The sequence below is a fragment of the Lutra lutra genome, chromosome 1 (genome assembly GCF_902655055.1).
Source record: "Lutra lutra chromosome 1, mLutLut1.2, whole genome shotgun sequence".
In the NCBI taxonomy this organism is placed as follows: Eukaryota; Metazoa; Chordata; class Mammalia; order Carnivora; family Mustelidae; genus Lutra; species Lutra lutra.
In genome coordinates this window covers 76,101,001-76,128,763 of record NC_062278.1, presented here as the reverse complement: position 1 = coordinate 76,128,763, position 27,763 = coordinate 76,101,001, and the positions used below count along the sequence as shown (strand labels likewise).

At 41.1% G+C, this 27,763-nt stretch overlaps 1 protein-coding gene across 4 annotated transcripts in view; it reads right to left on the bottom strand.

The window, feature by feature from the left end:
* HPS3 (HPS3 biogenesis of lysosomal organelles complex 2 subunit 1) overlaps positions 1–20,519 on the bottom strand; it is a 39,450-nt gene extending 18,931 nt beyond the window's left edge. For 2 of the 4 annotated variants that reach the window (XR_007126888.1, XR_007126887.1), the window contains exons 1-6: positions 19,975–20,519; positions 11,534–12,025; positions 10,577–10,748; positions 10,386–10,471; positions 8,001–8,193; positions 2,319–2,400 (exon numbers count right to left, since the gene is read on the bottom strand). Coding sequence is in view for 1 of the 4 variants with exons in the window: in XM_047727522.1 (XP_047583478.1) it covers positions 2,319–2,400; positions 8,001–8,193; positions 10,386–10,471; positions 10,577–10,748; positions 11,534–12,025; positions 19,975–20,191 (1,242 nt within the window). In the remaining 3 variants the exon portion in view is untranslated. The remainder of the gene's footprint in view (positions 1–2,318; positions 2,401–8,000; positions 8,194–10,385; positions 10,472–10,576; positions 10,749–11,533; positions 12,026–19,974) is intronic. The other 2 variants (XR_007126886.1, XM_047727522.1) reach the window with 2 other exon arrangements.
* Between the last annotated feature and the right edge of the window lie 7,244 nt (positions 20,520–27,763).

The following is a 27,763-nucleotide window of genomic DNA, read 5'->3' as shown; positions in this document are numbered from 1 at the left end:
CTGATGGCTTCTCACTGCTAGCTCCTTAGGTGGGAACATTGCCTGGAATGGATGACCGGCAGAGTGTGTCAGGTAAACGGGAGAAAATCCTGGACCAGGAGCAGGCTCCTGTCCCCGTAAAGGAGCACTAATTCAAGTAGAATGGGTAAGATAATAGAAGCACTCTTTCTGGGAGCTCACAAAATGATGCTGCCAGGCCTGTGCCCTCTCATCCATTAGCACTATTTTGGTTCTGAGTCATCTTCATTGTCCTTTTGTATAACTGGGGAAACCCTTCCATCTATTTTTTTGTTCCTAAGAATAGATGAGATGGCCTTAGCTAGTGCTGAGGAGTCAGGCTCTCAGAGAAAAGGGAGGAAAAATGTACACTTTGGACATCCTGAGGTCGTGAAATCTTTCTCAGACACCACGGCTCGCAAAGTCTGAGTTGGCAAGAGGCTACACATGCGCTAGTACAGGTGGTATCTAGCATTTCAGAGTGGTAGCGTTGCAGGAAAGGGGGGAGCCATGAGTTGTGATCATCACTGTCCTTCCTTCTGCCACCTTCAAGAGGACGGGCCTCAAGGGCAGCTTCCCCACCAGCAGGCTGCCCATCTCTCTTCTTCTTGCCCTTCCTCTCTTCCTTGTTCCCTCCCTCTGGTTTTAGGAGACACTGAGAAGACCTACAACACGATTTAATTTCAAATGCAGATTGAACCTACCTCAATCCACGATGTACCCCTCACTCCAGCATCACCACTTATGTTAAGCCTATGTCTTTCTTAGGTTTGAAAAATAGAAAACAAAAAAGCAAAGCAAGGTGTTGGGAGGAGGGAGGGAAAAAGAATCTGTTGGCTTTCCATTTTTACTAGGGAAATAACCTTTATTTCTAAAATATACTCTTGAAGAGGCTATGTGTGTATCTTAAACATAGAAAGGCATGGGGAAGCTGTGAGTCAGGTTTCTTAAGAGGGTGAAGGTAGACAGTATGCCTGGTCAGCAACAGAAAGCTATACACAGCCCATTGCATGAAAGAGTTACAGAGAACTCAGATCACGTGAAATGCTATCACATGTCACAATTTGGGTGACCGTGATAGTGGAAGAGGACCTCAGACATATTAAGCACTACAAAGCAACCTAACCATCAGTACTGAACACTTACTTTTCCAGGAAAAGGTGTTTCAGGTGCCAGATAGACATTAACTTATAAAATATAGACCATCATGGGGTTCCTGGGTGGCTCAGTAGGTTAAATGTCTGCCTTTGGCTCAGGTTATGATCCCAGGGTCCTGGGATTGAGCCCCGTTTCTCCCTCTCTCTCTCTCTCTCTCTGCCTCTGCCCCTGATCATGTGCTCGCTCTCTCACTCACTCTGTCTCTCAAATAAATAAATAAAATCTTTACAAAAAAAGTATAGGCCATCATACTTTGGAAGTTTCCTGCAGCATGTTGCTTTATAACAAATATCCATTCAAGTAGTTTATACCTGAGAAGTGGAATAGCATATGAAGCATATCACACAAAGGATCAGTATATTTCTGAGAACAGAAATTCAAGGTCAGAAAATACAGAATTTCATCATAAAACTGCCTATGGTTATTCTGTGGTCAAGAGCTCTTCAGAGAATAAGCATATTAGTTCTCACTCAAAATGAGGCTAATAATCTAGCACATCCATTAACACTCAGTTTAAGACAATAGAAATATATCATAGGCTTATCTGATAACAGTAGAAATCAATTCTTTTCATGCATTTGTGTCCTTGAACACAGAGTTCTCTAGTGCTTTGTTAATAGCTATATACAACTGTCACCAGTACTCCCATTAAAAAAGAGTAAAATTGGGCGCCTGGGTGGCTCAGTGGGTTGGGCCGCTGCCTTCGGCTCGGGTCATGATCTCGGAGTCCTGGGATCGAGCCCCACATCGGGCTTTCTGCTCAGCAGGGAGCCTGCTTCCTCCTCTCTCTCTGCCTGCCTCTCTGCCTGCTTGTGATCTCTCTCTGTCAAATAAATAAATAAATAATCTTAAAAAAAAAAAAAAAGAGTAAAATTGTAGTATACTATAGTTGTAAAGTACTCTCTCTGAAATTACCCTACACATATTCTTTACCAAATTTTAAAAACTTTGCCCTTCACCTAAATTCTGAGTGAAATATTTTCAAAGTAATCTTAAAAAGTGTCACAAAATGCTTACTATTTTATGTCCAAAAGTTCTGCTTTGATAAACAAGACCTTCAGACCTCTAACGATCACCATTTTAGACCCAAGGGCAAAGCTGTAAGCATTCCTGTACCCCTGTCTGATTGTAAGACTTTACTGTCATCTAAAACCAGTTCTAACCTTCAGGGTGGTGTCCACGTATGGATCCTCCTCACGAGCTGCCGCCGCACTGCACCGCACTGTGAAACACTGTAGGTTGTTGCTAAGGAACAGGAGAGACACCACTGAGCAGAGCAGAGGCCAATAATCAACATGCCCATAGTTGGGAGGAGTTCACACAGGCAAACAGAGCAATGGTGGGTAGGGAAGACCCACCAGCATTTGACGATTAGTCTGCTTCTTAACTAAGAGAGCACCTCCGAATCCCCATGGAGTGGTCCCCATAGTCCCCACCTCAGCCCTACTGAACCATGATCTCTAAGAGCTGAATCTAGACATGTATAATTCTACAAAGCTCCATGTGTGGCTCTGTTGTACATGCCTCATTAAGAACCATGGATGTGGGTCAATATCTCATTTTACAGACAAAATGATGTCCCAAGGAGCTTCCCAAAGCCCAAGGTACAAAGAGGTGACTATCGAAGTCAAGATTAGAACACAAGTTTCCTGACTACTATCTCTATCCCACTCATCTCAGGATGTAATTGAGCCTAGATCAGACTGGATAACACACTTAGATTATGCAAACACATATCTGATGGTAGAACTGAAAATTATAGACTATCTGAAGGAGTCTTGAGAATTATCCACTCCAGAAGCTTGTTTTAAAGATGAGGGCATGACGTCTTATGACTGGTCTAAGACATCTCTGGAGGATGGAGCCTAATTAGACCCCAGGTCTTTTTACTCCTCACACTCCTCTAGCTCTTTCTACAACCCCAGGCTTCTTCTGCACTGTAAAATGACCTAGAGACTGCACAGTCAGGGCACAATGCATGCCTGGTGACTAGTGGATAAATCAACACTCCAATCCTACATTAAAAACAGTTAACTGGGCACCTGGGTGGCTCAGTGGGTTAAAGCCTCTGCCTTCAGCTCAGGTCATGATCTCAGGGTCCTGGGATCGAGCCCCTCATCAGGCTCTCTGCTCTGCAGGGAGCCTGCTTCCTCCTCTCTCTCTCTGCCTACCTCTCTGCCTACTTGTGATCTCTGTCAAATAAATAAATAAAATCTCTTAAAAAAATAATAAAAACAGTTAACTTAGAAATTGCTACAAAACCCATCTTATAGCGGGTTTTTCCCCCCACAGGAATAATAAAAACAAATTAAAAAGTTGGAGAATTAAAAATGAAATATGTTGAAATAAAGCAAACCTAGCACCGATCTTATAATAGAAGAAATACTTCTTTTTTTTAAAGATTTTATTTATTTGACAGACAGAGATCACAAGTAGGCAGAGAGGCAGGCAGAGAGAAAGAGGGGGAAGCAGGCTCCCTGCTGAGCAGAGAGCCCGATGAGGTGTTCCATCCCAGGACCTGGAGATCATGATCTGAGCCGAAGGCAGAGGCATAACTCACTGAGCCACCCAGGTGCCCCTAGAAGAAATACTTCTTGGCTCAGTCAGTTAAGAGTCTGCTTTCAGGGTGCCTGGGTGGCTTAGGAGGTTAAGCGTCTGCCTTCAGCTTAGTCATGATTCCAGGGCCCTGGGGTGGACGCCCCGTACCCCCACCCCAGCAGCAGGCTCCCCACTCAATAAGGAGTCTGCTTCTCCCTCTCCTTCTGCCCCTCCCCACAACTTTTGTGTGCACACACGAGCTCTCTCTCTCTCTCAAATAAATAAATAAATAAATAAATAAATAAATGAAATCTTTAAAAAAAAATAGAAGAAATCCTTCTTTATAAGGAAGGCATTCTGATATTTCCACAGTTGGGAGACTTTGCACAATGTAGGTAAGATGTATCACTCAGGGCGTTCTTTCTCTGTTTTGGGGGGTTTCCACTGCAGCCTCAGCTCATTGCCATCTCTGTCCATTACACAATGTTCTAAGACATGACCTCTGGAGTCATAATAATCGCTAGAACAATAGAACCACCACTTAGAAATCTAGAATAGAGAGTTAGCACCAGGAAGTAAAAATGAATAGAAGGGACTTTGAGGGGCGCGTGGGTGGCTCAGTGGGTTAAGCCTCTGCCTTCGGCTCAGGTCATGATCCCAGGGTTCTGGGATCGAGCCCCGCATCGGGCTCCCTGCTCAGCGGGGAGCCTGCTTCCTCCTCTCTCTCTCTGCCTGCCTCTCTGCCTACTGTGATCTCTCTCTGTCTGTCAAATAAATAAATAAAATCTAAAAAAAAAAAAAAAAAAAAAGAAGGGACTTTGAGATGGTGAGAAGCAAAAAAGCACCTATGCAAGGACAGGTGAGAGTAGCTATGACCATAAAGATAAATGAATAGCAGATTCCAGAGGTTAAAAAACTGGTCCTATGACTCACTTCCGCCTACAGTAACCCAGCTGTTGGCTATTGCTGGAATACTAAGCAGCAGTACAAGAGAAAAATAAAGTGAACTGAAGTGTGCTGGCATGAAAAGATGTCCAGGATACACTGCTAAGTGAAGCAGCAAGGTGCTGAACGGTGGATGTCATATGATCCACTTCTATAAAACCAATCTTAGTAGTGCACTGTTTTTTTAAATAAGTTGGGTGAATATACACCCATTGTTCTTTTTAAAGATTTGATTTATTTTTTTGAGAAAGAGAGGGAGAGAGAGAGTACAAGCAGAGGGAGGGGCAGAAGGAAAGGGAGAAGCAGACTCTCTGCTGAGCAGGGGGCCCGATGCGGGGCTCGATCCCAGAATCCTGGGAGCATAACCTGAGCTGAAGGCAGAGGCTTAACCAACTGAGCCACCCAGGTCCCCTAAATATACGCCAATTGTTGACATGGTGAACTCCGAGGACTAGGATTATTGGCGGGGAAGGGGAGGGCAGACTTTCCTATTTAAGTATTTCTATAAGGATGACATTTTACATGATTTTATATTGTTCTTAGATTCTTCAAAAAAATGTTTTCCTTTTTTTTTTTTTTAAATACCAGCCTCTAAGGAACTTTCAAGACAAACTTACGGGTCAGGATATTTCTAAAATACGTATTTACTGGGCAAAATAATATGCAAAAAGTTCAACAAATATAGGATTTTTAAAATAGGGGTGGGGATCTTTATTAAGAATCTGAATTTACGGGGCACCTGGGCGGCTCAGTGGTTAAGTGTCTGCCTTTGGCTCAGGTCATGATCCCAGGGTTCTGGGATCGAGCCCCGCATCAGGCTCTCTGCTCCAGCCCCGCATCAGGCTCTCTGCTCCACGGGAAGCCTGCTTCTACCTCACCCACTCCCCCTGCTGTGTTCCCTCTCTCACTGTGTGTCTCTCTTCGAATAAGTAAATAAAAATCTTAAAAAAAAAAAAAAAAAGAATCTGAATTTACATATAGTAACTGCTATTCTAATGTCTAGTGCTTCCATGGTCAAGTTAAGGGTGTCAGAATGTATTCTGGTGCTGATATTAAGAAAAACTTCAATAATTTCTTACCTGGAGACAGGCAAAATCCAGTCCCTTCAAATCCCCATAACTGTTTCCAGGACTCTACACTCTAAACTAATTCATGACTTATATTTAAGAGAGAGGGGGGAATAAGTTTAAGGAATCAAATCACTAAATTCTCAGTGTCCTTTACATCTATGAATCAGAGAAAAGATTAATAGTCTTTTGCATCAATATTTGGGGAGAGAAATTAAAACTTTACTCTTTCTCCCTCTAGTTTTTCCTTGGTTTCTAAGATGCTGTAGTTCCTTAGTTCTTTTGCATTCTTGAAAATCCTTCTGTTCTTTCTCTCCTTTCCTAAACATGACCTTCACCAGAGTTTAGTTTTCCAACTACTTTTCTCTGCTATACACTCTTGGGGCCATGCTCGCTATTTGGACAGTCAGCTCTTTCTTGATGGTAATAAAGCATCTACGTTTCCCTTTCTTTTCTGATCTTCAGTTCTGTGTCCAAAAGCCTACGTAACATTTCCTCTTGATACTGCCTAAGCGCCTCAAACTCATAAACCAAACTTCTCTTTCGCCCCACACTTCGCCAGCCTCTACTTTCATAAAAGCAGCCTCAACACTCAGGAGAGGTTTCCTCATGCCTCCGCCATTCCCACCATCCCAACAGACACGAAGTCTTGTCATTCTCTTGCCGAAGCCTCTTCCATCCATTCTTCCTCATCCTCTCACTGCTGTAGGCCCTGGTTATCCTTCCCTGAACCATTTCAATACCTGATTTACCTGTGTTTAATCCATCCTGCATAAAAGCTACAACTAATTTTCCTAAATGAATGCTCTTATCACATCACTGTTGATCAAAACCTTAAAGAAGTCCTTAAAATTCAAAGCCTTGAGCTCTCTCTCGAGCATCATTTGTACCACTTCTCTGCATTTCAGCTTCTTCATAGTTAAAGAACATCGCTATATGCAACACAGAAATTGAGACTAGCTACTTTCACAATGTTCACTTAGGAAACACATAATAAATAGCATTTCTCCCTATACCAAACAGGAGGAGAGGGCAGCAACTACATGATGAGTGAATGGCGAATTTTCAGGGGAATTCTATGCTGTCTGAATATACTCTAGCACCTGCTGTAGTTACTGATACTACCAATCAGATGGAAAAATTTAAAAATCGCTGCCCTCTGCAATTAGTTATTATATGCTCCTACAAAACTAGACATAGCTTTTGTTTATAGTCTTCACTCCCTCTATAATGCCCTTCTCTTCTAATCTACATCTGTAGATTCTAACTAGCTTTTCTCACTCCAAGCACAAAAAACTTTCCTGTATGACTCAGCCAGAAGTAATTTCTCTCCTCGCAGTGCCTACACCACTTTCACGAAGTCTAAAGATATTTGTCACAAATCCCCTAGTGTCTGTGCCACATGCCTGCATCTCTGACCTTCTTTCACGTTGTTGCTTTAGAAAGCAGATGGTGTACCTTATTCAAAGTGCTTGGCCAGAGGGCCCAATGCAGTGTCTTGCATATAACCTAAGCTCAAAAAACAGGAAATAGAACCAGAAGCATCAGTTACGGCTGAGATAAAAGGAAATGAGATTAAAACCCTACTCAGGAACCCAAGTTACATGCCAGCATATTAGGGTAAGGCAACTCAAAAGGCATCTGCCTCCAATTAGCCACATGACCTTGCCAATCCCAACCTCTGGTTTATTTCCCCATTTGTACTAATCAGAGGGTAGTCTTTCTGGCTCCTTCACAGTTTTAAACCATTATGAAATAACTCACACAGAAAGGATAGGGCAGTCGAGAAGAAAATTTAAAAATCTAAAAAGAAATCCAGAGATGTCCTGACTGGCTCCACTGACTTTTCATTAAAATTCCCTATGAAAAATTTTCCTCACAAAGACCCCTATCCAATCTAAGAAAATAAAACAAAGGCAAAACCAGAATCTAAATCTTTGACATTGAAAAGGTAGGTATGGGCCATCAAAAGACAAATATACACCATTAATTTATAACACTATATACCAGTTCACACAATTCTCATTTATTTTGTTAAAGATTTTATTTATTCATTTGTCATAGAATGAGTGAGAGCATAAGGGAGAGGGAGAAGCAGGCTCCCCGCTGAGCAGGGAGCCCAAAGGGGGATTCTATCCCAGGGCCCTGGGATCATGACCTGAGCCAAAGGCAGAGGCTTAAACGATTGATCCTCCCAGGCATCCCCACACATTCTTAAATTCTCTGATTTAAGAAGCAACCCAAGAATATGCAGAATAAGTGACTCCAGCTCCAACAAGTAACACTATAACATACCTTGCGATGACATGCAAAAATTGTGGTGTGAGCACCGCCTGCTGAGACTTCTCAGGATACTGGTAAACTGACATTAATTCAACAGATTTGACAACCATGTACAGATAGCCCACATGAGGTAATGAGAAGAAACAGAAGAGACTCAGCAACTCTTTTTCCTGACACAAATTTTTTCTATCAGAAGTAAGGGAACCTGCATGAAAAAAATGGGGTGGGGAGGAAACCCATGAAATCAGTAAATAAAGGAAATCAATATCTTAACTTTTCTAAGGAAAAGAGTCTATCAGGGGATAACCAAAGAGTTGTTTAGGGAAAACTGCTCTTTATAGAAGAATGCCGGTAGGAAATGAAAAGGGAGTGATATAATTAAAATATCACCATTTGCAACCCCTAATAAATTAACAGATCTAGGTAATAATCATCACAAGAAGAGTCACCAAAAGAGTCAGTACCTTCCAACAGAAGTCAGCACTACTTGTGCTACCAAATCATCATCTTCATAATCCTCACCACCATCGTCATCTAATCAAGACTTAGTCTAGACCAGCATTGTTGACAGAAATATAACATGAGCCACATATGTAATTTCAAGTTTTCTAGTAATCACATTTTGAAAAGTAAAGAAAAACAGGCAAAATTTTCATAGTGTATTGTATTCACCCAATATATCCCTATTACCATTTCAATAAGCAGTCAATAAAAAAATTAATGAGATCTCTTATATATATATATTTCTGTACTAACTCTTCAAAAAATGGTGCACCTGGGTGGCTCAGTGGGTTAAAGCCTCTGTCTTCGGCTCAGGTCATGATCCCAGGGTCCTGGGATGGAGCCCCGCATCAGGCTCTCTGCTCAGCAGGGAGCCTGTTTCCCCCTCTCTCTCTGCCTGCCTCTCTGCCTCCTTGTGATCTCTGTCTGTCAAATAAATAAATAAATTCTATAAAAAAGATTTTAAAAATGGTGGGAATTTTACCCTTAACAATGTATTTCAATTTAGATTAGTCACACTTCAAGTGCTGAACAACAGCTGGTGGGTAAAGGCTACCAAAGTGAACAGTATGGCTTTAGATCAAACTACCAAGACACAGGGAAATATAGGAGATACAGGAACATGTTAAATGACACTGTGGGGACTCAATTAGCAAAATTCAGATTATGGGAAATTCTACGATATTAGTCCAGCACATTGCTACTGCAAAGAGAGAGAAAGGGAGAAGCCATTAGATAGTTGACCCCCTAACCTGGCTCTGGGCCCTCTCTGGTCTCCAACTTTGCCTCACGACCCTCTCTGCCTAGCTCTACCTCTCAGTCTTGCTTCTCTCAGTTCCTCAAACATAAGATTCTCTCTCTACCAAAACGCCTTTGTTGCTTCCTCTGTACCCAACCATACTTCCAAATCAGCCCTGATTCACTCTTCAGATCCTCTTTCCTAGGAAGCCTTTCTTGACCCCTAAATGAGGTGAATATCTTTGCTATAGGCTCTCAAGGTAGGGTTCTTTTCCCACAGAGCACTCATTTCAGTATGTAATTGTATACTCTTTGATAATAATCAAATAATTATTTGATTAATGTCTGCTTCCCCACCCCCGCCAAGAAAATAAGCTCCACGAGTGCAAGTACTTTGCCTACTTTCCTCATTATTGGTTCCCTAGTATTCAGCACAACACCCAAAATAGTAGGTAATAAATGTCTACAAAAAGAAAGAAAAAAATAAGGGAGGTTTATAAACATATTTAATCAGAATAATATTTATATTGTCTCCGGCAACATCTAAAGATGTTAGGCAGGCCAGGACTAAGTACAGAACCCAATGGCAAATTCTCAGTCTTGGCTGCCCACTGGTTCCAGGGGAGCATTTAAAAAACTACTGATGCCCAGGCACTGTAGTTGGTTAATTAAGTCAGAATCTCCAGTATGTAGAACCTGGGCATCAGTATTTCTTAAAGCATCCAAGTAAGCCCAATGTGCAAAAAGGTTGAAAACCACTGCTCTGAATGAACTTCCCAGTCAGTCAACATTTTCCCACCTTGCTCGCAAGACCATCAAACGAAGCTTTGCCACATACCCAGCTAAAAACCCCCAGCTAGGACAAGGCTCTAATTTCCCTTTTCGGGCCAAGTAACCATTTCAAAAAAGAGAAATGCATTTTGCTTGTCATGTCCTCTCCATGGCTTCTCCTAAGTAGACACAACTTCCCTTTCTAGTGCTCACAGGAGCACTATTTAGCATTATTTGCTAAGGAACTTGGCATTATTCACCACAGAACCTGTCCAAGGGCACAGGGAGACTCAGTAGAAAAACCTAACGTATTCACCACATTAGTCTCCCTTCCCAGGCCAGAGCCTTTTCACCTCACTGCACTGTAGAAATGCCATCCTTACTTACCTGTTTGGTAAATGGGTAGCAGCTGAAGTGAATGTAACTTGATGTCATCAGAAAAGACATAGGACGAAATATCAGGAGCAAAACGTCTGGGAGTTTAAAAAGAGAAAGAAAGAGGAAGAGATCTAATTTCCATGTACTTCTACGCAGGTAAATAGATCTTAAATGCTAGTGAGTGAAAAGCGTTATAATACTTATAGAGCAGATGCTGAACATGGTAATATTTTGTTTTTTCATCAGCTAATCCAGTGGACTCCAGTGTAAAAGATACTCCAGATTGGCTACTTTTTTCCCCGAGAAGTTCCATGGGCTTTTGACAGATAACAAAGTCATCTGACTCAAGCTGCAAAGTTTCATTATGAACATCTGAAAAAATAAAATTTGAGAAGAGTATAATAAGTCCAAGTACTACTTGAATGAAAATTAAATTTCACAATACCCCAGACCAATTAAATAAACATATGGTAATTTTATTTATTCACACACAGACATCTCATATATTTGCAAGGCACTATGGTTTTGAAAAGCCTTGGCCCATCCTCATTTTTTCCTCACAACTAATAAAGTACAACAGGATATTACCATCCCAATTTTTTACATGAGGAAGTTGAAACTCAGAGAGATTGGGGCACCTGGGTGACTCACTGGGTTAAGCCTCTGCCTTCAGCTCAGGTCATGATCTCAGGGTCCTGGGATTGAGCCCTGCATGGGGCTCTCTGCTCAGTGGGGAGCCTGCTTCCCCGCTCTCTCTGCCTGACTCTCTGCCTGCTTGTGATATCTCCCTCTCTGTCGAATAAATAAATGAAATCTTCAAAAATAAAAAAAAGAAACTCAGAGAGATGGTATTCCTAACCCAAGACCATTCAACTTCTGAGAACTAGGGCCAGAAACTCGTCCTAGCTCTTCCATTATTTCTATTGACGAGTATATGCTGAAACACACTGACATGCTACAGAGTACATAAACCCAAATCCCATGTATCAGGAATAACTGAATCTACAAATAATGTGGCTTGGTGATATATGCACATACGTGTACATATACACACATACTATACACACACACACACACACACACTATCACCCCTCAGAGATTGCCAGAAGTAAGGGTTTTCTCTACACCTAAGAAAGCAATCTAAATTCATTATTTACCTTCTGTCTGTTTCATTGAATTGTTGGTCTTATGTGGCTGGTGGTTAACACTCTCTCCATTTTTAGGGTCTGACTCCAGTTTTACTATTAAGACTTCTAAGTCTGACATGAGAGCAACATAACCAACACAAAAAGAAATTTCAACAGGAATGATATTATCTATGTGTATAATTAAAGAACGTTCAAAGTCCAATATTGAGAATTCTTCATTAATGATCTGGTACTTCAAACTAAATAAGACTAACTTATCGGAGCAACCAACAAGAAGGTCTCCTTTCACTGGACAACAGGAGATGCACAAGGGGGCCTCAGAAAGCGGCATTTCAATAATAGACATCTGGTCTTTGTAGGTTTCACTGAAAGGTGCCTCTACATTGTGTCCAACCATTCGGATACACACGCGACAGTTTTCAGTCCTTTTACTTCTCCAGTTCACATAGGCACGTAGAAAAGTAGCTTTGTTTTTCTCTTCAATTGTGGCCAAATAGTCTCCTGAGAAGGAAATGAGAGTATACTAAGAATTTGTCATTAGAAATAACCACTTACTGTGTGCCATGAAAAGGAACTATTAGTGAATCCTAATGTGACTGGCTGAATTGAAGATTGATGAGGACAAAACCCTAATTAATAGGATCTTAGGTATATTTTTAACTGACATTAGGCATTTAGGCTCCAAAATAAATCTCTCCCCATCATATCTTAAGATGATCTATTAATTATTCATGCAGCTTACACAGAAATTGTACATATTCCTTATATTAGTTCTGAGTGTTTCCTGAGGCTCTGAAATCCCCCTTCCCACAAGTCGCACCTTCATGTCAACTCTGAGAAGTAGCCTAAAGCTATACATAGTAAATGAAACTTAAATTCAAGTTAATTTTCCCTTACTTGTTGATTTTATTATATTGTTTAAATTATAAAGTAATTTTATGGTTACTCTCTATTGTGAGAAATCAAAAGCTGTGAAGAGATGCCAGATGAAAAGCATAATCTTTTTCCTGCAGTCCGATTCGTGAGGAGCCAGCGTTAACTCACAGAGCTCGGTATGTGCCCTTCTATACCTTTCTTTCATATAATATAAACATGGACTGTAGACTAGTGTTTTGTCTTTTTTTTTTCCCACCAAAATGGAATCACACTGAAAATATTTAACAATTTACAACTTCTAAAAATTACCAATAAATCTTAACTCGCCAAGTCAATACATGGGTATCTAACATTGTTTTATTGAAAATTATCTGCATATCCTATGTATCCTATGTGCCATAATTTATTCAACAATTCCCCTATTGATATATATTCAAGTTTTTCTGCCACTATACTTCATGCTGTAATAAACAGGACTATACCTATATATTTATTTTCTTTTTTTTTTTTTAAAGATTTTATTTATTTATTTGACAGAGAGAGATCACAAGTAGACGGAGAAGCAGGCAGAGAGAGAGAGAGAAGCAGGCTTCTTGCTGAGCAGAGAGCCCGATGTGGGACTCGATCCCAGGACCCTGAGATCATGACCTGAGCCGAAGGCAGCGGCTTAACCCACTGAGCCACCCAGGCGCCCCTTATATATTTATTTTCTAGAGGTTTGTTTCAATGGCATAGAATCCCAAAAGTGAAAAATGTTGGGCCAAAAGGCAGGTACGTTTTAAATCTTAAGATATTGCCAGAATCTGGGGTGCCTGGGTGGCTCAGTCGTTGGGTGCCTGCCTTCTTTAGGCTCGGGTCATGTTCCCAGGGTCCTGGGATGGAGCCCCGCATCGGGATCCCTGCTCATTGGGAAGCCTGCTTCTCCCTCTCCCACTCCCCCTGCTTGTGTTCCCACTCTCACTCTCTCTCTGTCAAATAAATAAACAAAATCTTAAAAAAAAAATGATATTGCCAGATTCTATCACAATTACATAATAGGAACTCATGTTACCAGCAGAACTGTTTGAACATGCCTATTTCCCCATATCCTTACTAGCACTGACTCAGTGTGATGGGGAAACAACTATGATTATTATAATGTATATTTTCCAGACCATTTTTTTTTAAAGATTTTATTTATTTATCTGACAGAGAGATCACAAGCAGGCAGAGAGGCAGGCAGAGAGGCAGGCAGAGAGAGAGGAGGAAGCAGGCTCCCCGCTGAGCAGAGAGCCCGACGCGGGGCTCGATCCCAGGACTCCGAGATCATGACCTGAGCCAAAGGCAGCGGCTTAACCCACTGAGCCACCCAGTCGCCCTTCCAGACCATTTCTAAAGCTGGCCATCTTTTCCCATGTTTATCAACTATGTATGATTTCTCTTCTGCAAGTATCTACTTTATTAGGATGTTTGACTTGTTTTTCTTATAAGAAATAGCAGCTCTCCGGGTAAAAGTGATATTAATCTTTGTTTGGTCATGAATAGCAAATTGTTTTTGGTAGTCTATTTTCTGACATTTGATTTCGCTTATGGCATCTTTTACCATAGTAAAAGTAGTCAGATATGCACGTAGTCAGACATATATCGTTTGCTTCTTGGCCTCTGGGTTTCCTAATTGGCTTAGACAGTCTCCTATGCCCTCCAAATTACATAAATATACTCTTACATATTCTATTTTAGTGGCTTTTTTAATTTAAATTCTTAATGTTTAGACTTTGACGGGAAGGTAAGACAAGGTTTTTTCAAATGTAGAACACACTGTTTACCAACATTATTTGGTAAATAAGCCCTTTTCCAGTGAACTGAAACTGAAACACCGAGCTGTTAGCATAATGACTTCCCATATACTAACGCAGCAAGCAGGCAGTCAGTCCCTTTTCCACAAACACTCTCTGGGCTGGCCAGATTCCCTCCTTGTCCGAAAATGAGCCAGCTTTCCAGAAAGCCACCTTCTCTTGATGCTGGTCCCTTTGATACCACAGAAATGGAGTTGCCCCTGTTCATTCCCTGGATATCGTGGCCAAACACCTAACTGTACCCTACAGGCTCCATGAATTTGCTCACTCTGTTCCAGAGAAGCAGTTTGGATGGAGTCGGGTCAAAAGATCCCTTGTTGCCTTCCATCTTCCTAAAATTTCCTCAGTGAATGACTTTTTTTCAAATTTTTATTGTGGTAAAATATACATAATGTAAAATTTTACCATTTTCACCATTTTTGAGAATACAGTTCAATAGTTTGAAGTATATTCTCATTGTTGTGCCCCAATCACCATCATCCCAACTTTTTCATCTTCCTCAAAGCTCTGTATCCCTTAAACAATAACTCCTCATCTCCCCCACCCCCAGGCTCTGACAATGACCATTCCAGGTTCTGTCTCTCTGAATTCGCCCACTCTAGATACCTCATATAAACTGAATCATACAATATTTGTCCTTTTGTGTCTGGCTTATTTCACTTAGCATAATGTCTTCCAGGCTCATTTGTGTTGTAACGTGTCTCAGGATCTCCTTCCTTTTTAAGGCTCAATAATATTCGATTTTATGTATACACCACATTTTATTTATTCATGTTTAAGGACACTTTGGTTGTTTTCATGTCTTGGCTACTATAAATAATGCTGCAACGAACATGCAGGTACAGAGATGCCTATGCCACATTTTGTTTATCTTTTCTTCAGCTAATGGACATTGGAGTGCTTCCACTTCTTGGCTCTCATTTAAAAATTTGTACATGGGGGCGCCTGGGTGGCTCAGTGGGTTAGGCCTCTGCCTTCGGCTCAGGTCATGATCTCAGGGTCCTGGGATGGAGCCCCATGTCGCGCTCTCTGCTCAGCAGGGAGCCTGCTTCCCTTCCTCTCTCTGCCTGCCTCTCTGCCTACTTGTGATCTCTGTCTGTCAAATGGATGAATAAAATCTTTAAAAAAAAATGTAAATAAAAAAAATTTGTACATGGATGTACGAATATCTGCACAAGTCCTTGCTTTCAATTACTTTGTTTATAGACTTCCAAGAGTGAAACTGCTGGATCATATGGTAATTAATTTTTGAGGACCACTGTACTGTTTTCCACAGCAGCTCTATCATTTTACATTCCTGCAGTACGCAGGGTTTCCAATTTCTCCACCAACATTTGCTATTTTCTTTCTTCTTGTAAATAATAGCCATCCTAATGGGTATGAAACGGTATCTCATTATGGGTTTGGTTTGCATTTCCCTGGTCACTAGTGATGTTAAGCATCTTTTCATGTGCTTGTTGGCCATTTGAAGAAATGTCTATTTGCCCCATTTTGAAGAGGCTTTTGTTGTTGTTGAGTTATAGGAGTTCTTTATATATTCTGGATATTAATCCCTTATTGGATATATGCTTTGCAAGCATTTTCTCCCATACTGTGGATTGCCCTTTCAATCTGTTGTTAGTGTCTTAGTGTCTTTTATAGATGCATGAAGGTTTTTTATTTTGATGACATCCAATATACTTTATTCTTTTGTTGCCCGTGCTTTGGTGCCATATTCAAATTAGTAAATGAATTTTAAAACTAAGAATATTTCTTTGGTTAAATAAAATATTTTTCATCCATTTATAAACATATACCTATTTCACTGATAAAGGCAATTTATCATTTATATATAATCTACAAACTGTAAATAGTGCCCAGACTGCCTTGTATGTTTTCAGATTAGTTTTATAATGATGCACTAGAACTTGCTAAAGTAGGTGTGTTTACCTGACAAGTATTATGATCAGAGATTTAGAGTTCTCTCTGTTAATCTTCACCACAAACCTTCAAGATATTATCTCATTCTCCATGTTATAGATCAGGAATCTGAGGCTCAGATAAGCTAGGTAACTTGCCTAAGGCAACACAGCCAACAAGATAGAGCTGGGACTTAAACCTGGATCTGGTTAGCTGGAAAGCTGATGCTCATTCCCCAATTATGCTATTTCTCAAAATGTTAAAAAGGAGATATAAGTCTAGAGGATTCTGTGGAGGTTAATAGCTCTTTATGAAAGAAACTTTTTTTAAAAAATTTAATTTATTTAAACAAACAACAACAAAAAACAACAGTTCACCTATTTCTCCCACTGCCCCCACCCCACCTCTTGCAACCATCAATTAGTTTTTGTTTTTAATTTTTTAAATTTTACATATAAAAAAACCATATGGTATTTGTCTTCCTCTGACCGACTTATAAATTTTTTTAGACATTATATATATGGTCAGGGCTTTATTCTACTTACTTTCCAACAGCTTCTGTCTTCATTAAGTAAATTTAAAAATCATTCTCATATTTATTCTTAAACTGAGATTATTGATTTTTTAAAATAATAAACTTCCTTTTATACAGCAAGATCATAAACCTGGCTAACACTAATACCAGTTTAAGGAAAAGGTTGCTCCTATGACAAAACTGACATCAGAAGGTAGAAATAATATGCAACGCATTCAAAATATGTTTTATGGCTCTAGAAAAGTAAAGAGACAGTAAGGTTTGGGGGATGTAATAGAGTAATTTAAGACACTTGTGCTACAGAACAGGCAGTGAGAGCCATGTGGTCTTGTCCTCCCAGCCCCACCACCTTCAGAAACCCCATAAACAAATGTCCTGTACCAGAGCTCCCCACACTGCACTCAACCCTGGCTACCAGGTCTTTCTCCTTTGAGAGCAGTGAGTTCTCAGGTCTCCTTTTCCTTACTTCACACACAAAGCCTAAATGAAGTTTCCATTACTGATGATAATGTTAGGGTCCTCTATCCTTCAAAATTTCTACCTACTTTCTTTCTCCCTAACACCTCCAAATTTTATAAAGGGAAAATAGCATCCTATTAGAGATTTTTAAAAATGAAAATATTGGGGGACGCCTAGGTGGCTCAGTTGGTTTAGCAGCTGCCTTCGGCTCAGGTCATGATTCCAGCGTCCTGGGATCGAGTCCCGCATCGGGCTCCTTGCTCAGCAGGAGCCTGCTTCTCCCTCTGCCTCTGCCTGCCATTCTGTCTGCCTGTGCTTGCTCTCTCTCCCTCTCTCTCTGACTAATAAATAAAATCTTTAAAAAAAAAAAAATGAAAATATTGGGTGCCTGGATGGCTCAGCCTGCTAATTAGAGATTTTAAAAAATGAAAATATTGGGCGCCTGGGTGGCTCAGCCTGCTAATTAGAGATTTAAAAAAATGAAAATATTGGGCACCTGGGTGGCTCAGTCAGTTAAGCATCTGTCTTTGGGATGAGTCTGCTTCTCCCTCTGCCCCTCCTCCCACTTGTTCTCTCAGGGTCTCTCTCTCTCAAATACATAAATAAACAAATAAATAAATAAATAAACAAACAAACAAACAAACAAAATCTTAAGAGAAAAGAAAAAAGAAAAAAGAAAGGAAAGGAAGTGTTTTCTACTTGGGTAAGAGACTTGCAAAGCAGTTATAGTAAATATAAATGACTGATGTAAGATTCATTCTGTTTCTGACAGGGTGAGATTTACTACAGAGAAAGACACTGGGTTTGTAGAGCCGGAATCCCCATGTCTAAATTACTGTGGATGGGAGGAAAGAGACCAAAGAAAAAGCTAGCTGAGAAGTGGAAGACAAGTTATCTGGGTATCAGCATAGCTAGGAGTCAGCTATGTGTGGGTTAATAGAAGCTGTACCCAGGGGTTATACCCAGTCTTCAAGCTGAGGACTCAAAGTTACCCTTGAGCTGTCTGACTCATGCTAATGCCATAGCACATGACTCCTGAACTTTCTTTAGGACAGCCAACTTGATTATAAAAAGTCTTTGTTTTTCAAGGCCTCATTAATAAGGTTACCATGCTACTTACTGCCTACAGGAACCAGTATGGCACTAGGTCAGTGGTTCTGAATCTTGGCTAAATATCAGACTCACCTAAATGTTGGGCGTACCTCAGGAAACCGACAGTTTCTCTGTGGTTGTGGTCCAGGCATTAGCATATTTTCAAGCTCCCCCAGATGATTCCAAAGCACAGGTAGTAATATCAAGGATCCCAACAATCACTACTACTGATGGGGAAGAAAACTAGAGGTTTACGTAATGCCTGCCACTTCCAAATCTAGAATAATTGTCTGTTTGGAAGAATGGGGCAGATCATGTAAATATGTCTGTCTCTCTGTTTCTGCCTCTCTCTCTCTCTCTCTCTCTCACACACACACACACACACACATCACACCTTGAGACTGGTGAGTTTGCCATTCAGTAGAGCTCTTGAAGGCAAGAACTTCCATGTTTAAAAGGGGGGTGGGATGGGGAAAACCACCAATATTGACAAATGATTGAGAAGTATTTCTACTAAATTCCAAAATCAGAATCTTCTGCTGAAAGAGAACATACAGATCTAATGAGTGGTTCTCAAACATTATCTGTGAATCAATGCAGGCTTCTGTTGATGTCTTCACCAGTCAAAAAGAAAATAACAGCATAGTAAGTTGCTCATAAAGCAAAGATATCCAATGTTTAGGACTAAATGCTTTTTTCTCTTTGGTTAGAGTAAATAGCAGGGCTTTTCACTTTTAAAAATATATATTTTTACTGGAAAAAGTGAATAGTCAGATACTAAGTATGATGATAGCCCCATAGTTTTTTATGGACCCACAAAATCCCAATGCCTGGAAATCTCTGATCTAGTAATTCCAATTTTTTTTTTTTTAATAGAGACAGATCCAAAAGTTTCTACAACTCATATCCAACCAGTAGCAGACAGAGTAGGAATTAGAAAGAGATCTCCAATCCTCCAAGTTCATGCTCTCCACTTCATTAGTAAGCCCCTGAACCATGGGCTTTTCTACCATAAACGCTGCAGTTTATGCCTTTATATCCCTCTTGAGAAGGAGGAAACAAATTCTAAGGGCATTATTAAGCAGTTAAAAAAAGCCTTCTGTTATCTTAAGTACCACCTATTTTTAAGTGTTGGATTTTTCTAAAATAGAGATACACCCACATAGTAGTTCCTTGGTACTGCTTCACATATCGGTGGGAAATGGGTAGTGGAGGCTGCTGTGCTGCTTTGGGTGGGAGAGAGGAGTTTATGACTTGAGTTCCACTTGCATAGATTTAAAAACCAGCATATAATATAGCTTTCAAAAACCGACAAGAAGTGGATACAAGTATAGATGTAAAAGAACTGGCCGTAAGTTGGCATGATTGGTGAAGCTGGGAGTATCTGGGGTTCAGTATACCAATCTCCCTACTTTTGTAAGTGAGATTTTCTATACTTCTGAGTTTGGGGTTTTTGGAGTTGTACTGTTTGTTTTTAAGTGTCTGGGTGAGTAGAACCTTTCGGGCGAGCGAGCGAGGTAAGAGCCAGCAGACAGCGTCCCCCGCCCCCTAGAAGCCAGCGCGCACCTGTGGTTGCCACGACAACCGCAAGGCTCTACTCTCCTTCAGTAATCGGTAGCCAGACCCCGCGAAACCCTCCAGCAAGTTCCGGGAAGTCTCTTCCCCACCCAGAGTACCGCGGGGGGACGCTGAGTCCTCTAGGAAGGAGGCCCCAAGCCGGGATCTGGGCTCCCCCTGGCCTCGCTGCTACTCACCGGCCTCGCTGTAGGCCAGGCACAGTACCCTGCCGAGCGTAGAGAAGGCGCACCTCGGCTGGCACAGCTCCTGTCCGGTCACGGCGAATGCCTCCACCTTGCAGCCTGCCGCCACGAAGAGCGCGTCGCGTCCTCCGCCGCAGAACCGCTCGGGCTCCAATTTGCAGGGCACCACCTGCTGCGACCCGAACGGGTGCAGGTTGTAGAGCTGCACCATCCCGACCACCGGCTCCGGGGCAGCCCGGCGGTGTCCGCTCAGGTTGCACGCCCCGCGGGGCGCCGGAGACCCCGCTCGGGTCGCAGAGGCTGGACCACTTCCGCCAGCAGTTGCACAGAGCCGAGTCACGTGAGCGTCACCCGGGCTGTCTGCAGCTCCCCTTCTTAAAGAGGCTGTTACGAGGAGAGGTTGGGGTCCGGGGAGCAGTCGCTTCCGCCCGGTGCGCTTGCGCCCTGAGGGCCTCTTGTCCCGGGGCCTTTGACCCAACCCTGTAGTGCCGGCCGCTTCTCGGCGCCCCGCGGTTGGCGGCGCAAAGACCGCTGTGTCCTTTTTTTTTTTTTTTTTTTTTTTTTTGTCATTTCACATTACTGCACAGGGCTAGACGAGATGTGTAGGCCCTTGAATACGTCTCAACATTTGATTATCTGCTGTCTTGTACCATTTTGTACTCTCCCCCCCCCCACCCCGCCCCATCCCGGCGCCGTAGCCTCAGAGCTTCAGGAGGATAAGGGCTGTGAAAGGTGAAGTTCAGTGCACAGGGCTCCACACCGGGCTAAATACTCTGAAGAGTTGTTCCAAAATCCTGGAAATTCTAGATGATTTCATTGGAAAGAACAACACTTAGAATGTGCTTTGCAAAAAGAAAGGAAGGAAGGCAGGGGAGGAGAAAGGAAATGTATGTATGTATGTATTTATTTATTTACGGAAGAACGGTGGCTATCACCTAGTGAACTCCATGTATTTGATAGTTTGAGCCTCAGAGGATGGAATGACTAGGGGTGAAATCCACTAACTCTCAGTCCAGTGCTCCTAAAACTAATCTATATCCTGTATCCATTCCTGATGTCTCAAGGTGGAGCTCATAGTTGCAATCCCAATTAAAAAACAAAACTAACCACCCCCGCCCCCGTACATTAAGATGAAGTGAGCCTTAGAGTTACTCTGTACAATTTTATCCAGAAAATAGTATATGTGAGTTTGGCTTGTAGGTTGTTCTCTTACTTTCGGTGTCCCCTTACTTATGTAGGGACAAAACTAAAAAAGAGCAAAAAAAATTTTTTTAAAGATTTTGTTTATTTATCTGACAGAGAGAGAGAGAGAGCACAAGCAGGAGGAGCAGCAGAGGGTGAGGAAGAAGCGGACTGAGCACAGACTGAGCAGGGAGCCTGAGGTGGGACTGGATCCCAGCAGCCTGGGATCCTGGCCTGAGCGGAAGGCAGACACTTAACCACTGAACCACTCAGGCGTCCCTGAAGAACAAATTTTCCTTTGGTCAGTTTCTAGTTCTCACCGTCATGAATTTTTTTCCTGGAAGAATTTACAAATTAAGTGCAATTGGTTTGAAGTTAAACCTCTATTGAAATTATACCTCCATTCCCTTTGCCATCTAGATGAATAAAGTACCCCTTAGTAGTCTCCTACTGTCCTTCACCTAATCCAACCAATAGGGACTTTTTGGGATACAGTCATTCACCAAACTAAGTGAGACCAAGAACTGGACAAGGAAGTCACAACGTAGGGTTGAAAACTCATAGATGGCTCCTATAGAAAACAGACTAACAGCTGCTTACAACTACTCATTCGGATATAACACTCATGAACGCCCCTCTCCACAAATACAAGCCATGTGTGTCCTTTTTTTAGTTCCTCCCTCAAGACTGAAAATTACAATTCCAGTACTAAATTAAAATTTTAAGACTAAACTTAAAATTTTATTGTAATTTCACCTACATTAAAAATGTTTTGGAGAAAGAAGTGATATTTGCTCACAGCCTGGAACTCCAATCCCTTCTAGAGATAGCCAACTCTGCCTTAAATAAACGTGGCTCATTTAAGTTTCATAGGGAGTAGACATGCTAGCCAAGGGAAGGTGGGGGATGTGCTTGGTTTCCATATATGTCAGTAGCTATAAAGAGGAGTTGCCTGCTTACATTCCTGTTACAAATGCAGGGGCAGCAGTAGGCACACCCAGATTTCCTTATGGGAGGCTGTATTAGTCTGCTAGGGTAGCCATGATAAAATAGCACGGACTGGATAGCTTAAATAGAATTTTTCCCCCCCAGGTCTGGAGGTCGGAAGTCCAAGATCAAAGAGCCTGCAGTTCTGGTTTTTCCTAAGGCCTGTTTCCTGGGCTCGTGGATAGCCACTGTCATCATCCATTTGGGCTGTTAGAACAAAAGACCACAGACTAGGCAGCTTATAAGCAGCAGAGTGTTATTTCTTGCAGTTGCAGAGTTGGGGAATTCTAAGATGAAGGTGCTAGTGTATAGTAGGGTTAGGGTCCTCTTTGAAGTTGTGGAGAGCTCTGTGGCATCTCTTATATAAGAACACTAATCCCATTTATGGGGGCTCCACCCTCATGACCTTATTACCTCTCAAAGGCCCTACCTTTTAACATCATCACGTTGGGCATTAAGATTCCAGTATGAGCTCAGCCGCATTAGCTCTTAGGGAAATGCAAGTCAAAACTACCATGAGAGGTCACTCTACATTTATTGTAGTAATGAAAATTTAAAGGACTTATCATAACAAATGTTGGTGAGGATATGGAGCAACTGATGTGGCTGTCAAATGGTATAACAACTTTTGAAATAGTTTGGCAGTCTCTTAGAAAGTTAGACATATGCCAACCATTCTACATTTAGGTGTTTACCCAAGAGAACTGAGGCATATATCCTTAAAAGGACTTGCCATATTCTCATGGCAGCTTTTTGTATACCTGTCAAAACCCAAAAACAACCCAAATATCCATCAATGATGAATGGGTAAACAAATTTTGTTTTATCTATACAATGAAATACTACTCAGCAATGAAAAGGAATGAACTGTTGATACATACAACAGCATGGCTAGATCTCAAAATAATTATGCTGAATGAAAGAAACCAGACAAAAATAGAATGTACTATTAATATAAATGATTCTATTTAAATAAAATTCTAGAAAATACAAACTATAGTAGTAGACATTAGTGGTTGCCTGGGTCTCAGTGAGGGGTAGAGATATGATAGATTAAAAAAGAGCAGGAGTAAACTTTAGGAATGATAGATTTGTCCATTATCCTGATTTTTGTAATAGGTTTATGGGTGAATACATATGTTATAGCATGTCAGACTGTGTACTTTCAACACGTGGAATTTTTTTAAAGACTACAAGATGTGTAACAGCTAAGAGACTTACCCCAAATCAAATTGCTAATTAACTCATTAATTAGCAAATTATTGCATAATTGCAAAGCAAAGCTCATGTATGAACATCAGTTATATAGAAGTTATTTCATAAGTATTTCTTTGAGAATTTAAAATAAGAGAATTACTGAACTCTAAATCTGAAACTAAAGATACACTATATGTTAACTAATTGAATTTAAGTAAAATAAGTTAATAAAAAAATAAAATATGTCATCCCAAAAAAAGAAATTTAAAATAAGAATGATGTGTTTGGAGTTCAATGGTAAATAATGTGTTCTAAGATATTTGCTATGTTCTGGAAAATATTTAAAAATTCTAAATGCTTTTTTAATTTATTGTTTTAAATAAAAGAGAAACAGTGTCACTCAAAACATTCCAGTGGCTTTTCTTGATATTCAGATCAAAACTAATATTTCCTGGCTTGGCCTGCAAGGCCCTAGATTATCTGGTCAACCTCATTATCTCTCTCCCACCTCATTTCCTACCACTCTTTTCTACTGTGCCATAGGGGACACAGAAGTCCTCTCTGTGTTCTCTAAAAATCCGCTGCTTGTTCTCTTAGGATTTTAGCACTTTGTTCCCAGATCTTGCCATGACTTACTGTCTTGCTGCTTTTTAGGGACTCCCTAATATTACTTCCCTGACATTCTGTGTAACATACCCTCCAGACCATGTAGACTCACTTTTCTTCTTTATGGGTTTGCAGAAAGCCAAGAGTGATAATCACAAATGTAACTCTAGAAGACTTTTTACTTTGTTTTAGAAAGGGAGAGAGAGAGAGCATGTAAGAGAGAGAGAGAGTGAGCAGTGGGGAGGAGCAGTGGGAGAGGGAGAGAGAATATCTTCCTACATGGGTCTCAGTCTCACGACCCTGAGATCATGACCCAAGCCAAAGTCAAGAGTTGGACACTTAACTGACTGAGCCACACAGCACCCATAGAAGACATATTATTTTAATAGAATCTTTGTTATTAATAGGAATTTTAGAGGCCTGAAGCAAAAGTGGGTTCCAGCTGCAGAGCTCTCTCGGAAGACTGCCAGGACCTTATGCGGCATCTCTCATCTCCACAGATGGTCTGGCATTTAGACCCCAGCATGTGTAAAGTTACAGTATTCAGCGACTGTTACTCAGACAATAAAGTGATGGAAAGATCATAAATCTCTTACTCAAGTGAATCTTACTACTTTTAATGTTTGGATCAGTTTGCTGGCTTCTACATAAATGTAGAATTGCTCTCAAAATCATTTCCATGCACTTCATTTATCGATCAACCCATTCTTGTGCTATGGGTGCCCCTTCCATTTGCTGGTATCCCAACATTTGTTAATAGACTGGAAAGGGGGAGTGAAGTTAGATTGGCTGTCCTGCAGCCTGCAAAGTTGGAGATTAGTTTCTACATTTACAGGATTGGTCAATATAATAAGCCTAGAGATACATCAAGGCGGGGACCAGGAAGAATGCAAAGCAGTGCCTCTTTGCACCATTCTCATTTTTGAGCCCCTTCCACGTAATGTGCAATCCTTTTAATTCTCTGCTGTAACAGAGAGTTGGTCTCCCTCTTTGACCTCCATGACTTTCCTCCTTTTTCTGTTAATATTTCCAGACCCACTGAGCACAGAGGAGAGTGTGTGACTAAAATGGGACTATCCTGGGGCGCCTGGGTGGCTCAGTGGGTTAAGCCGCTGCCTTCGGCTCGGGTCATGATCTCGGGGTCCTGGGATCGAGTCCCACATCGGGCTCTCTGCTCAGCAGGAAGCCTGCTTCCCTCTCTCTCTCTCTGCCTGCCTCTCCGTCTACTTGTGATCTCTCTCTGTCAAATAAATAAATAAAATCTTTAAAAAAAAAAAAAATAAATAAAATGGGACTATCCACAGCAGATGCTCATCTAATCTCCTCTATGTCCCAATTCCTCACTGAAAAAACATGTAGGGTCTTTCACATTGTTTTGCTTAAATGGGACATTTTATTTCAATAGTTATTTTATTCATTCAATTTAAAAATATAGAAGTCAAACCATCCATACTGCTCATGTTTTAAAAAACATGAATGTCCAGAGAGCATCTTTGGGAATTTTCACTCAGGAAAACTTATCTAAAGGAACAAAATATCCCAGCCCAGAATTTATTACTGATATATCACCTCATGTCTTTTTGTGGATTTTTACTTAAAGAGAGCAACTCATAAGGGCAAAGGGGTGGACAAACCATTCTAGAAATGTAAACTACTAAGTGTTATTAAAGCAGAGCTTGTGGATTTCTACAGCAACCCAAAGTATATTGGTATCCAGAATTTGTTATGGGCTTTAAAGAAAGGGTGAATGATACTTAGTTTAGAAAGCCGGGCAGCAACTGCTCGTATGTCCGAGTCGCCACCAAAGCCAACCTTTACTCCTGTTAGGTCTGTGATCAAAGGAGCGAGACTGATACAAAGCGAAGGTCAGGCAAAGCTTTATTTTGAGCCAAGCATCGAGAATCAAACTGACCGTTCGGGGCTGCCTCTTCCAAAGAGAGCGAGCCACTCCCAGCCTCACAGACTAGCTTTTATAGAGCAAAGGCCATGTGGTTGAGCCTGGCCACACATAGGTGGCCAATGAGATTGCAACACACAGAGAAAGCTGCACAGTCATGCTAGGTCACACACGGGTGGCCAATTGAATTACAATTCACCCCATAGTAGACATTTGAACTAGCCTATCACCTTGGTCAGAATTGGCACCCAAAAGGCGGGGCCCACACTTCTTGGTAGCTAGGGAGACAGTATGCGCACTCCACTGATTGGATGTCTCCACCTGGCCCAATTCATCCCGGCATTCGGGCTCTGTTGTCTCCACCTGACCTAACCCACCCTTGTATTTGGGCTCTGTTACCTGGGACTGGTCGACCATATTTTACTAGTTTCCCGGACTTGCTTTTAAGTAAGTCCCCTGAGGGAGGGGGCAGGGTCAGTTTAAGTTTTACTGCATAAACAACAAAATCACTGTTTAACCGAGATGAAATCGCTCTGGCTAAATAGGTCCTTACAACTCCCATTTTCCGAATGTCACGCATGATCACAAGAGAACATCTGCGTGGGCCCTTTGGTTTGTTCATGCCAATGCCTTCACTGAGGCCCAGCCAGGCCAGTGTTGTCGCTAGGATACCTCCCTACCCACTCTGGGCCTTGGGATTCTTTCTCCCATAGGATTACTCCTAAAATCAATCTTCTGGTACTCTGGATTTTGAATATATTTGCTCTGAACTAATACTAGGAAAACAAAACAAACAGGGAGTAACAGTAAATAACAAAATGGGTGATTTCCAAAAGTTGCAGTTTCTCACAAGATTCTCAGAATAGGGGCGTCTGGGTGGCTCAGTGGGTTGGGCCGCTGCCTTCGGCTCAGGTCGTGATCCCAGGTCCTGGGTTCAAGCCCCGCATTGGGCTTTCTGCTCAGCGGGGAGCCTGTTTCCTCCTCTCTCTCTGCCTGCCTCTCTGCCTGCTTGTGATTTCTCTCTGTCAAATAAATAAATAAAATCTTAAAAAAAAAAAAAAAGATTCTCAGAATAGTCCTCTGGGCCACATGTCCCAATTTCCTTAAGGAAAATTTCTCCTTATACCTAATGCCACGCACATGTGTACTCATGCACATACAAACATACATTTCCATCACTACCTTTAGCGCTACCAATAAGGCAGGGCTAATGGAATTGATGCCTCCTTTGCTCAAAGGGACAATTTACATTTCTGGTGACTTCCAGACTGGGTTATGCTAGCTCACTCAGCTTCTATCTTATTCAAGAGTGGCCTCTTTTGGAATTTCCTTATGTAAAATGACTCCTAGCTTGAAAGAATTAGTAGCATCCTCTCCTGAGCTAGGTTATTGATGAAATTGTATGAAAACTGTTTCCTAAATAATCACAGACCTCTCAGATTCAAACATTCTAAGTACATATTCCCTTTTTCCCACACAGGCAAACATATATAAATTAACTATACCTAGTATTAATATACCTATTTCATGAGTTAACATTATTTTATATGAACTCTGAGCTAACAGAATTTTCTATGAACTACCCCTATTAATTTTTTTAAGAAGATGTACCTGTTAAACACATAAACTTGCAATTACTGGCCTTGCACTGCTTTTGTCATGAGAGTCTAATCCCTTATCTTTTCAGAAAGATTTATTCTAGAGAATGTTTTTATAGTAAAAACTGAGTTGTTGACAAAATATTTTCAGTTACCATTTTCTTATTTCTGGGACAGACAAGTCCTAATCAAGGTAATATATAAATAGGATATCTGGGCTTTTTAAAAAGAGTATTATACAAAATCTTTAGAGAGTTTTCATCGGTTATATATTTCTTTTTTAATTTAAATTCAACTGATTAATATATAATATATT